This window comes from Sus scrofa, chromosome 13 (genome assembly GCF_054392235.1).
Source record: "Sus scrofa isolate SSC_HxYL_T2T_F1_AM1 chromosome 13, Sscrofa_HxYL_maternal_Yorkshire_Landrace_v2.0, whole genome shotgun sequence".
NCBI lineage: Eukaryota > Metazoa > Chordata > Mammalia > Artiodactyla > Suidae > Sus > Sus scrofa.
The window spans coordinates 181,181,149-181,194,105 of NC_139395.1; the positions used below are offsets into that span (position 1 = coordinate 181,181,149).

General features: G+C 39.0%; 1 protein-coding gene across 7 annotated transcripts in view; it reads right to left on the reverse strand.

Moving 5' to 3' along the window:
• NSUN3 (NOP2/Sun RNA methyltransferase 3) overlaps nt 1–12,957 on the reverse strand; it is a 67,209-nt gene that overhangs the window by 51,057 nt on the left and 3,195 nt on the right. For all 7 annotated transcript variants that reach the window (XR_014823585.1, XR_014823587.1, XR_014823583.1 and 4 more), the window contains exon 3: nt 4,645–4,988. Coding sequence is in view for 1 of the 7 variants with exons in the window: in XM_003358877.6 (XP_003358925.2) it covers nt 4,645–4,988 (344 nt within the window). In the remaining 6 variants the exon portion in view is untranslated. The remainder of the gene's footprint in view (nt 1–4,644; nt 4,989–12,957) is intronic.

Genomic DNA, 12,957 nt, shown 5'->3' on the forward strand with positions numbered 1-12,957 from the left:
TTAGGCTACATTGCTATTTGGTCTAGATGTAGATTTCACTTGAAATAATCTTAAAAGTGGTTAAACTTTTAAAAATATGCAATATAAGGCAACGCAATCCAAGTTTCACACATACACTAAGACTTACCACATTGATAAAGAATTAAATTTCATGCTTTACTGGTCAAAAATAAATGAAATCTTTTTTTTTTCTCATCTAAGTAGGAAAGGAGTAAATTTAAGAAATTCTAGAAAAAGTCATTGAAGTTTTTCAGGAATAGCATTTTGGAGTCTCAGCTTTACATTTTTTTGTTTTGTTTTGGGTCACACCTGTGATATGTGGAAGTTCCTGCTCCAGGGATTGAACCCTTGTTGGAACAGTGATCCAAGCCACTGCAGTGACAATGCTGGGTCCTTAACCCACTGCACCACAAGAAAACTCTGATTTTTTTTTTTTTTTTTAACTACATGTTCCAAAAAGGTCACTGTTGTTATTATTTCAAAAAAGAAAGTGTATCTAATTCAGGGGATTTTAGGAAGGTTTTTCTAGGAAAGTTGATTCCTCAGTGAAAACCTGAGAAAGGAAAGGAATTCGCAGGGGAAGAAGCGGGGCGGGGGGGGGGGGGGGGGGGGGAGTGGTAACTGTTGGGTGTGCAAAAAGCCTAGAGGGACGAGGGAGCAAGAAAGCAAGAAAGGAATCTTTCTAATCTTCTACCACCAAAGGCCAATTAGATGTAAAAAAGGTATTACTGACAGCAAAAAGAATTTCATGCTAGCCCTCAACAATAAAGTTGATCATGCCACTCCATATGCTGGCCATTCTTAATATGTTAATGTCTTCTTTTTTCTTTTTTTGGATTTTTTTTAAATTTTATTTTTATTTTTATTTTTTTTTGTCTTTTTGGCATTTCTTGGGCCACTCCCACGGCATATGGAGGTTCCCGGGCTAGGGGTCGAATCAGAGCTGTAGCCACCAGCCTACGCCAGAGCCATAGCAACGCAGGATCCGAGCCATGTCTGCGACCTATACCACAGCTCACGGCAACGCTGGAACCTTGACCCACTGAGCAAGGGCAGGGATCGAACCCGCAACCTCATAGTTCCTAGTCGGATTCGTTAACCACTGTGCCATGACGGGAACTCCAGTTAATGTCTTCTTATTTAGAAGCAGAATTGTTTGCTCTTTTTCTATCAACAGTAGGATATTACTAAGGCTGTGCTGACAAAAACAGAATAGAAAATCCTTCACTGTGCTAAAAGGTGAGAACAGCTGGGCCAGAAGAGAAGGACGCTAATTTTTTTAATCATCCTAAAAAAGTAGCTTTTTAATCATTCAAAGCTCTGAGCCTTTTGGCCCAGAATAAAGGCCAGTACTGATCTTTATTCAGTAGATAACTGCACATTTAGTGTAACCATCATTTTAGGTTTTGCTTATAAAAGCTTTTTTTTTTTTTTTTTTTTTTTTTTAGCATGCCTTCCGCATTCCAAATTCAAGCACTGCAGTTAACCTAATTTGGGCTTTGAGCATCAGCATGAAGACATCTGTACTTCTTAGTAAACCATTATCATTAGCCCTTCTTAGATGAAAAGCTACTTTACTTGGAACACTGCCTGTTGTTCATTGCCCTTGATGTAAGAACAAGATTCCTTTCCACTTCAAACTCCTAAAATATATCTGTTTGCTTTTGGATTCCTAATCTGGAATTTCCTTACCATAAACACGTAAAATACGTATAGTCTACTAATGAGGATAATCTAGAAATAAAATGCCCTCTTTTCAAAACAGCACCTAAATTTGGCATTTCTCTTCCATCTTTCACAATCCTAAAAATTCTATATCTGAAGTTAATGTAACAAACAAGAGTACTGCCAAACACAGAGTGAAAGTAGTAATATTCCTTACAACACGACTCCATAAAATTTCATTTTCAGCTCAAATTATAGAAATAAGTCAATCTTACAAAATAATCTCTTTTGTTGTGATTTCATATATTAAAAAAAAGCAAGCTTCAACAGTTTTAACCACAAGTTGGAAACACATGGCATGTTTTCACCTAAATATAGAGCTAACTGATATATCTGTACCAATACCTCCTACTAAAAATGGACTCAGAGTTCTCATAAAAATGTTAGTAATCTATTTCAATGGGAATGCGCTCTAGGAAGATATAAATTAGCAGTCTTCAAACTGGGATGTGCATTCCCTGAGAATAACATAACTTTCTAAGGGATAAACAGGCTTAGATAGTTTCAAAATAATGTTTTCAGATCATTGACTACCTAAAAGAGAACACCTCTGGTCAGCGCTTCACTTTCCACAACAGCCCTTTACCAACTTTACAAGTGAAAGCAAGCTTCCCACCCATCCAGAATTTTATTACAAATTCTGCCAGGGTGAAGAAACCTTCGAAGCCCCAAAGGTAGTTCAACACCCTAGTGTTTTGGCTGAGAAAGTGAATGAGTCTCCTATAACTAGGCAACACAGCCTTTTGTAATTGAGAGGCTTTCCAATCCTTTGCCTTCTTCAAAAACAGACCTAAAGAGGGAGCTCCCTTCGTGGCTTAGCCATTACGGATCCTAACTAGGATCCATGAGGATGCAGGTTCGATCCCTGGCCTTGCTCAATGGGTTAAGGATCCAGCGTTGTCGTGAGCTGTGGTGTAGGTCGCAGACACGACTTGGATCCTGCATTGCTGTAGCTGTGGTGAAGGCCAGAAGCTGCAGCTGGGATTTGACCCCTAGCCTGGGAACTTCCATATGCTGTGGATGTGGCCCTAAAAAGCAAAAAAAAAAAAAAAAACCCACCAAACACCAGACCTAACCAGTGCTCACCTAGTACATGATTAAAATAACCCTTGGCCTACTTGGACAGGGAACTATGTCCAGTCTCCTGGATTAGAACATGATTGGAAGATACTATGAAAAAAAAAGAATATATATATATATACACATATATATATATATGACTGGGTCACTTGGCTGTAAAGCAGAAATTGAAGGAACATTGTAAATCAAATATACTTTAATAAAAAATTTAAAAAAACAAAAAAATGACCCTTGGTGTAAGAGATCTATGTAATTAGGGCTTGTAACTCAGGAGTTTAAAGAACTAGTGAGACAACTATAAGACAGTTCCCACCATTTCTATCTTTTTATCTATATGAACAGCATTTGCACTTTCAAAACAAAATCATCAAACAAACAAACAAAACCAGATGGAACTGATGCTGAATTCTGTCTCATCCAGTCGTAAGTAATGTTCCTCCAGGGCAATCAAAGGTAGTATTTTAAAAGTTCTATCATCTCATTAAGAAGATAATTTACAATGACAACATTACTTTTAACAAATATTTATAAAAATGTATATTACACAGATTTCATTATTTTTGTGATAACAGTAATAAGTCATTTCAAAAGAACTTCTAAAATCTTTAGAATTGCACCGTCCAATGCTATATCCACTTGCCACATAAGGCTATGAGCACTTGAAACACACCTAGTACAAACTGAAATGTGCTCTAAGTGTAAAATGTACACCAATTTCAAAGACTTTGTAAGAAAATGAGAATGCAAAATATCTCATTAATAAGTTATACTTTGATTACATGTTGAAATAACACTTCAGATGTATTGGGTTACAGTATATTTTAAAATTAATTTCACTTTTATTTTTATTTTTTTTGTCTTTTATCTTTTTAGAGCTGCACCCACGGCATATGGAGGTTCCCAGGCCAGGGGTCCAGTCGGAGCTGTTGCTGTGGCTGTTGCTGCTGGCCTACACCAGAGCCACAGCAACGCCAGATCTGAGCCGCGTCTGTGACCTACACCACAGCTCACAGCAATGCCAGATCCTTAACCCACTGAGCAAGGCAAGGGGTCAAACCCGCAACCTCATCGTTCCTAGTCAGATTCGTTTCCACTGCGCCATGACAGGAACTCCTGTTTCTTTTAATTTTTAATGAGACTGCACAAAATTTTTAAATTACATATTTCATGTTATATTTCTATTGGACATAACTGCCTTAGAACCTATGGTCCAATGATACAAAAAATGATTTTAATTGTATACATTTTGGTGGCCTAGAAAGATGCCAAGGATATCTATACGAGGCTCTCAAGTGTAAAAGTAACAATAACATTAAAAAAAAATCTGGAGTTCCCGTCGTGGCGCAGTGGTTAACGAATCCGACTAGGAACCATGAGGTTGCGGGTTCGATCCCTGCCCTTGCTCAGTGGGTTAACGATCCGGCGTTGCCGTGAGCTGTGGTGTAGGTTGCAGACGCAGCTCGGATCCAGCGTTGCTGTGGCTCTGGCGTGGGCCAGTGGCCACAGCTCTGATTCGACCCCTAGCCTGGGAACCTCCATATGCCGTGGGAGCGGCCCAAAGAAATAGCAAAAAGAGAGAGTGTCTGTGAGGATGAGGTTATATCTCTGACCTTGCTCAGTAGGTTAAGGATCCAGCATTGCTGCAAGGTGTAGATAGGTATAGGTTGTGGCTCGGATCCTGTGTGGCTGTGGCTGTGGCGTAGACCAGCAGCTGCAGCTGATTCAAGCCCTAGCCTGGGAATTTCCATATATTGTGTGTGGCCCTGAAAAGCAAAATAAATAAATAAATAAATAAAAATAAAATAAAAGTTGTCAATTATGGAAAGAAAAGCACATTACCTGGATAAGCACACTGCAGCAGAGCTATGGATTTACCTCCAGGGGCAGCACACAGATCCAGAATCTTCTCCCCATGCCTCAATTCCAGAGCCAGTACGGGGAGAAGAGAGGCAGCATTCAGGAGATAGAATTTTTTCAGATTTCCAATCTGGTGTCTTTCTGAAGGCATTCTGTGTGGAGTTCTGCTAAGGTAACACTTCATTGATTTGGGATTATAGGGCAAAGATCCTTGAAAGAGTGAGTGGTAGCCCTTCAAATGTAAATCCTTTTCCAGTTCAAAAGGATAATTGAACCGGTTAAGAAGAACAGCATATTGCCAACAGGATGGAGATGTTAGTATATCCCTAGAGAGAAAACGAAAAACAAAAGTATATTAATGTCATACACAGTGATACAATTTTATATCACCAACCAAGGGAACATGATCTGAGTTTTCCACTTTACTTACTTGTAATTTTCAGAGCCAAGAGAAGTATTACTGACTTTTCCTTTTGCCTCAGGCTCCCATAAGGCTCAACCCAGCACTGTTATATTCCTGTCTATATTTAAAACTTTGCTATTTTGGGGAGTTCCTGTCATGGCTCAATGTAAACAAATCTGACTACCTTCTATGAGGATGCAGGTTTGATCCCTGGCATTGCTCAGAGGGTTAAGGATCTGGCATTGCTATGGTGTAGGCTGCAGATGCGGCTCGAATCTGGTGTTGCTATGGTTGTGGAGTAGGCTGGTGGCTACAACTCCAATTTGATCCCTAGCCTGGGAACCTCCAGATGCCGTGGGTGCGGCCCTAAAAAGACAAAAGATCAAAAAAAATAAAATAAAAAAATTAATAAAAATAACCTTTGCTCTTCTGTTCATCGTGGGTTTTTTCTTTTGTATCAATTTTGGCCATTAAAATAAGTACTTACCTAGGTATGGAGTATTTATCTTAGTAATCAGATACTTACCTACCTCAAAACCCATTAAAACAGATTTTAGTCTATCACTCTTGGCACAAGGAAGCGTTTTCTTAGAGACAAAATTTAAAACCTAAGTCTATTAATATTGAAGGGAAAAGTACTATCATTAAAAAGTGTTTAAAGGAGTAAGTGTTCAAGTTTTCCTCTGATGAAGCTGAAAGTATGTCAAGCTAACTACAGTGGACCCTATAGTAATAGACTTAATGAGGCAATCAGTGGCTCAGTTGATATAAAACCAAGAATGGTTTAAAAATCACTCATGGGTTGATGGTGCAGGCTCTTCCCCGCCTCCATCTCCCTAGCAGATTCACCATCATAATTTTTCATTCGGTCCAACAGTTAGATCTCTTGACAATCGAAAGCTCACATCAAGTGACAAATGATACAGCAGGAAATATTTAATTTACTTATGAGCTGACCTTTCTAGCTGAGTTGTTTGGGAGCCTCATTAACCATGGTCAATTAAATAAATTCCAGCTGCTACTCACCCTGGTGCTGCCTCTGTGAGGAATGGCTGGATTGAAATGTAACACCTGTGACTGGAAGTGTGCCCTGTGAATTTCGACTGAGGCTAATAAATGAAACTGCATTTGCATTTCACTGCTTCTTACTATGATGTGCACCAAAAGAGCAGTGTTTCAACTGTACTAGAGGATGACAATCTTTTTAAGAACATATGTGTAAAAGACTGCTGTGCCCCACCCAGGTGTTTTAGCAGATTTGACATGGAGCCTGAGAACTTGCATTTCTAGCAAGTTTTTGGGTGCTACTGATGCTGCTGATCCCCAGGACCACACTTTGGGAACCAAAGCATTAAAATGGACTTCAAAGGGAAATCTGTGAATGCCACGGTTATAAATCTTATGTCAGTCTATCCTAATCCTACCCTCCAAACTATAAGAAAACCTATTCAGAGTGTTGGGTCATGTAGCAACAGGGAAATGACGTTCAGAAACATAATTTAATTAATACAGACTGGAGTGGCTTGGCTTAACTGATGTGTCCATCCCTTAGCTAACAGAGTTGGACACTTTCAATTGGTTATCTCACAGGGCAAATCTCCATTCTTTTTGTTTTCTTTTTTACAATTTCCAAAGCTATTTTAGAATGTTTATTGTTTCAGATGAACATAAGAATCAGTTGGTCAGTTAAAAATATTTTTTAAAATACTTGTATAGATAGAAAGATAGTAACTTCGATGAGGATTATATTCACTAAATTTGGGAAGAATTAACATTATATTCCTTCCAACTTTCACCACAGTATGTTTCTCCATTTATTCACATTTTCTTTCACATCCCCCAGTTAAGGTTATTAATATTGCATATTTCATTTAACCTTATTGTATAAAAGGATTATTAGTTTAGGAACACCACTGATCCTTATACATGATCCAATATGTTAAATCCTGAAGGATGAGGAGGAATCAGCCACAGGATAAAATGAGAGTACATGTTCCAGAGCAAAGGCCCGAGCACATGAACAGGCACAGAGGTACAATGGAGGACAGTGGAGTGGGGAATTAAAAGCAGTCTAGTGTGGCAGGAGATTATATAGGTTGTGTATAAGATGACAGAGTGTTAACATTTTCCTATAAATTTTAAGTCTTAATAAATGAGAAGTCATTGTCTCTTGGGGGAGAGCCTCATTAGATTTAAAAACACTGGAGGGGTATAGCTTAGTAGTAGAGCATTTGACTGTAGATTTAAAAACATGTACTTAAGGTAAAGTGAGGCAGAAATCTTCAAAAATTATTCTACCTCTTTCTTTAAAAACTAGATAAAATAAAGCCTTGCTCAGAACAAATATATTTTCTAATTCTGCCTAACCTACATCAAGCCTACTGAACTATCTAACTTCCCAATTTTCTCTAGCCTTTAACAGTTTCAGAATAAACTGCTCCCTCTCCCTAGAATGACCTTCCCTCTCTCACCCACCTACAGCCTGACTTACGTTCCTATTAACTCTCCTTGCTTTTCAGGGAGCAGTTATTTACCCAGGGCAGCCTTTCTACCTACCACCCAATCCACCCACTCCACCTCACCCTCATAGTAATGATAATAAAAAACTACTGATCAGATGCTTACAATGCTTATCTCTCACCATGACAACCGTGAGGGGTAGTTATTACACCCATTTCTGAGGTCAGGTTAACTGAGGCTTTCAAAGATTTGGCAACTTAGTCATGATGCAATTTAAGCAGAAGTCCCTGACTCAAAAGCCAATGGCTTTAAAGCCTAATGGACTACAAAGCTCTGGTATTATAGCACAAGTGGCAGATGACAGAAAGAAGTTCTACTCCAGCCCTCCCCTAGTGTCAGTGGCCCCACACTTCTTAACGTGGCCTATTGTGTCCAACAACGGGAATCACTTGACACATGTGGCCTTGAGAACCAGCTGCAACAGGACCAAACCAATTAAGTGTGACTGCTAAGGTTGCTCAGGCTGGTGTTTCTCAACCCTGAGAAAGCAAAGTTGTGTATTAATGCGGCTCTCAGCTCCCCCTGCAACCACCTGCCAGTAACTTCCTTTCCCCCCAACACATACACACACACTTTCCAGGGCTTGCACTGCTGTAATGATGTCCTGGTACAGGCATGCCAGTGGCTACTCACTTTAAAAGCTCTGATGGATGGGCAAGTAGCCCAGCAGACAGTGGAGAGAGTCATATTAGAAGACCCAAAAAGAACTGGCCAGGTGCCACACTCCAGGCCTCCTCTCAAGATTCATGAGAAGTCTGAAGCTGCTCCACTCACCAATCTCCAAGACCAGAAGTTCAAGTACAATCAGCAGTCAGCAAAAATGGGACCTAGAAATCAGTCACCTGCAAATGTTTCACTAGTATGTCAACTGACAGCATTTTGAAAAAAACTGTACCCTCCAGAACACTCTGAGTTGATATCAAAATCTTTACCACATTTTAAGGATGTAATTTCCAGCATACTGTAAAAATTGACATTTTAAAATATAAATTATAGTACTTTTTAAAATGTATTCAGTGAAACCTAAATACCAGAGTGATTTTAAAACCCATCACCGTCCATTTAAAAATTCATGGACTGACTTTTCTTGAACAGATGGAAGTTTTACACTGTTCCTCTTCCTTTTATTTACAGTCTATTTCCCCATAAAACTTTATCCTAATATATTTTTGTGCTTTTAATCTTTATTACCTATCATATTTCTCTCTCATACACACACTTAGTGTATATACTAAGTGTGTTTTCACTGCAGACTTAAAGGTCTAAGTGCCAAATGGTAACTTCTGGATTCAGTTATCAATAAAATTATTAGCACAAAATTGATCAAAGTAACATATATTCAATTATTTAAACATAAAATGGAAAAATTTATAGGAAACTTATCTCTTAATGAAATGAACTTTTTTCCTCCCTCTTATATCCGGGAATGAACATTACCTAGTGTTATAATGATCAGGGTTCAACATCATTTCCTATTTTGTGTTTTTAGAAATGCTGAGAAAAACCTTCACTTAAGTAAGAATTAAATACATTTTGTTAAACAAGTATCTCCCTTTTGTTAAAATTCTGAGTTATAATCTCAAATCACTAAGTGACATATCTTCAAAAATATTTTAAATGATCTGTTAGCTGACCCAACTCAACTGTAGGTCTTTAGTTTTGTTGAAAGCAAAACTTAGAAACAATATGACCTGTCAAAGAATTTTAGTCATGAGTCATTTACTTTCTAACGACAGTCCAATCAATAGTCTCTGGCCAGGGGAGTTTCTGACGCCCTCGAGGAATGCAGTGTGGAAGAGTCAGAATGGTGAAACTGTGTCCCTTTTTGCAAAGTGGGACAAAGACAACTGCAGAAGGGCAGCTGGGAAAGGAGAATAAGTACCCACTTAGGCCTTAGGAGAGCAGAGTAATCTTCTGAAAGATTATTCGGAGGATGTGAAACTTGATTGCTATAACTTGCCTGTGCTCACATGTCCCTTGAAAATTGCATATTATTTGGACAAAGTTCGTTATATGATTTTCAACTTTTCTATTCTCCCTCTACCTTCCTATATAATAATGAAGATTTTAAAAATAATATTATCTATATATTGCTAAGAACAATTGGTATAATTCCATAGATTAGAAAACCAACTAAATGTTGATGGTTAAAAAATAGAACTGCCTTTTGTTTTATTGCTATTATTATCCACTAGGGGGCACCCACTCAATCATTTTAAAAGTATAGTTTAGAAATAAAGACTAAATCAATTCATGGGAGTGCAACAAAGTATGTTTTCAAGCCATTTTATTTTTATTCTTCAGAGATTCTAATGATGATCTGATTGCCTCCTACTCTTTCTTGGCATTATTTCCTCTTTGTCTCTCATGGAAGGGCAATATATGTCCATATCTATTAGTCACAGTACCTCAGATAAGAAGTCCTGAGTGAAGGTTTGTGTTTCTGGTGGAGACAACAAAAGGCTGAAAATTCAGAACACAAGGACTTGTGTGTATATACTCCCAATAAGACTACATAGTCCTCACAGCAGCACACTTGGTAGGGGAAAAGGCACAGGCTTGGACTGGCCATAAACTGAGACACCTGAAAATTTTTCTAATCTCTGACATTACAAGGGGCCAAAAGTTACTACTTACAGGGTTTGCACAGATTAAGGTTAAAAATGTGTGTAAAGCCAAAATAGAAATCTAGATACTAGTTCATTTGTTTTACCCAACCAACCTACTCCATCCCCCTTCATAGATTCTGGTAATACAATCTGGTTAGATAATTTTTCCCCTCTATATTTGAACTATGTGAACTCTAGGTTAATGAGGAGAATGTTAAAAAGAAAAAAAAAAAAAAAAAAAGGCCAGATTTAACTATGGATTTTTTTTCCTTCCACGAAGTGCACACAGAATTTCCAAAGTTCACATAAAGTTCGTATAGATTTCCAATTAATCCTCCTCTCACATGTATTTGACTATACATAATCTATCTTTGTATCCTCAATGCCTAGTGCAATGCCTGACATGTCAAATACTGCCCACGTTATAAATAAATAGATCACCCGCACAAATCTTAAGGTACTGGTTCTTCAAGACCCTCCCTTGTCAGGGAAGAAACAAGCAAGTTAGAATATTATGTCAAAACAACCTTTGAAAAATTACAGCAGGAGTTCCCATCGTGGCACAGCAGAAACAAATCCACTTAGGAACCATGAGGTTGCAGGTTCAATCCCTGGCCTTGCTCAGTGGGTTAAGGATCCAGCGTTGCTGTGAGCTGTGGTGTAGGTCACAGACACAGCTCGGATCTGGCACTGTTGTGGCTGTGGCATAAACCGGCAGCTGTAGCTCTGATTAGACCCCTAGCCTGGGAACCTCCACATGTCATAGGTGCAGCCCTAAGACAAAAGACAAAAGACCGAAAAAAAAAAAAATTACAGCAGCTGTATCAACAAAACACAATGGAAATGGAAAGAGCAGAACTGATTTTGTCAGGTATATATGGGACAGCCTGATGAAGAATAATAGTAATAATAATTCTAAGATAGACTGATGGCTTAGTATATGTCAAACAATATTCTAAATACTTTATATATATATGTAAATTCATTTTACCTTTCCAAATAATTATATGAAATAGATATTTATTTCCTCCATTTTTCAGGCAAAGGTAGTGAGGCACAGAAATGCTAATTTTTCTAGGTCATGTGCTACAAGATGCAGAGGTAGGATGTGAACTCACCTTTAACCACTGTACAGAGGGAGAAAGGAGAGAGTCCTCCCTGGCAGAGGGAACAGTATATTCAGTCCCCAAAGAATGAAGAAGCCTGTCTAGTGATAAGATATTTAGTCCAAATTAATAGTTTGGACAGTGGGGGAACAAAGGAGGCCTGTACTCCAGGAGTGACACACTGGAGTATGGCAGCACTGAGAAGGAGCACTACAGGGTATATAAGACAAACTCCAGGGCTTTTCCAAATGTGAGCTATGTATCACTGGGCAAGTTATTTAACTTCTGTATGCCTCAGCTTTCCTATCTGTCAAATGGAAATACTAATTACCTTAAAGAGTTGTACAGAGGATTATCTAGATTGATTAGAACATTGCCTGACATACAGTGCCATAAAGGTGGTTGCTAAAATATAAGCAAACAGGAGCGGGCTAAGGACCTGACTTAGAATCCATGAGAATGAGGGTTCAATTTCTGGCTTTGCTCAGTGGATTAAGGATCTGGCATTGCCACAGCACAGGTTTCAGAAGCTCAGATTTGGCGTTGCTGTGGCTGCAGCTCTGATTCGACCCCAGCCCTGGAACTTCCACATGCCACAGGTGTGGCCTTAAAAAGGGAAAAAAAAAAAAAAAAAAAAAAAGGCTAACAAATAAATAATAAGAGGTAGGAGACTATGGAAAAGTACTGTTGCAATATGGCAGGTAAGAAACAATGAAGACCTAACTAAATACCGACAGTGAGGATAAAAGGGAGATGCAAACTAAGAAACTTTTTGGGTAAAAGCATAAGGATCTGGCTGGCAGGCATTTAGATTTTGAGGGGGCAGGGTACTGGTAAGTAGTGGTAGTACATAGGAAGACCCCAAGACCACTCTTACTTCTGATACCAACTAAAAGTTCAGTTCCATGAGACCACTCTCAGGTTTGATTATTAGCTAAAAAGACACACAGAATTCACTATTACCATTTATTACACCAAAAAGATACAGGTTAAAATCAGTCAAGGAAAGAGAAGTTCCCGCTGTGGCACGACAGGAGCCACAGCATGTCTGCAGTCCAAGGACGCAGGTTTGATCTCCAGCCTGGCACAGTGAGTTAAAGGATCCAGCATTGCTGCAACTGTGGCTTGGATCTGATCCCTAGCCCAGGAAGTCCATATGCCATGGGGTAGCAAAAAAAGAAAAAAAAAATCAGTCAAGGAAAGAGAAGCATGATATAGAGTGCAGCAAAATCAAAGCATGACGCTTCTAATTGTCCTCTTCAGTGGAATCATTGACAGGATAACTTTTCCCTGCAACGATGTGTGACAATCCACATGGGAGTACTGCAAAACAGGGAGTCATGGCTCTGGTTTTTGTTGTGGCTCAGTCACACAAACGTAAATGACTATCCACCCAGCTGATCTTTAGTCTCCAGTCCCTCAGGAAGTTGGAGGCAGGAGGCCTGGCTAATACAGGGGCCCAGAGCCACCGACAAAAATCACATTGTTAGACCTTGCCCCCAGGTAAACAAAGACTCTTAGGTAGGGCATTCTCAGGGTTCAGGGATCACCTCCAAGGAGCTGAGGGCAAATATCAGAGCTATTTTGAATAAGGTTCACTCTTACTACAACAGCAGTGAAAGTTTGAAGGTGGAGAAGGGGAACTGGATTGATGGTG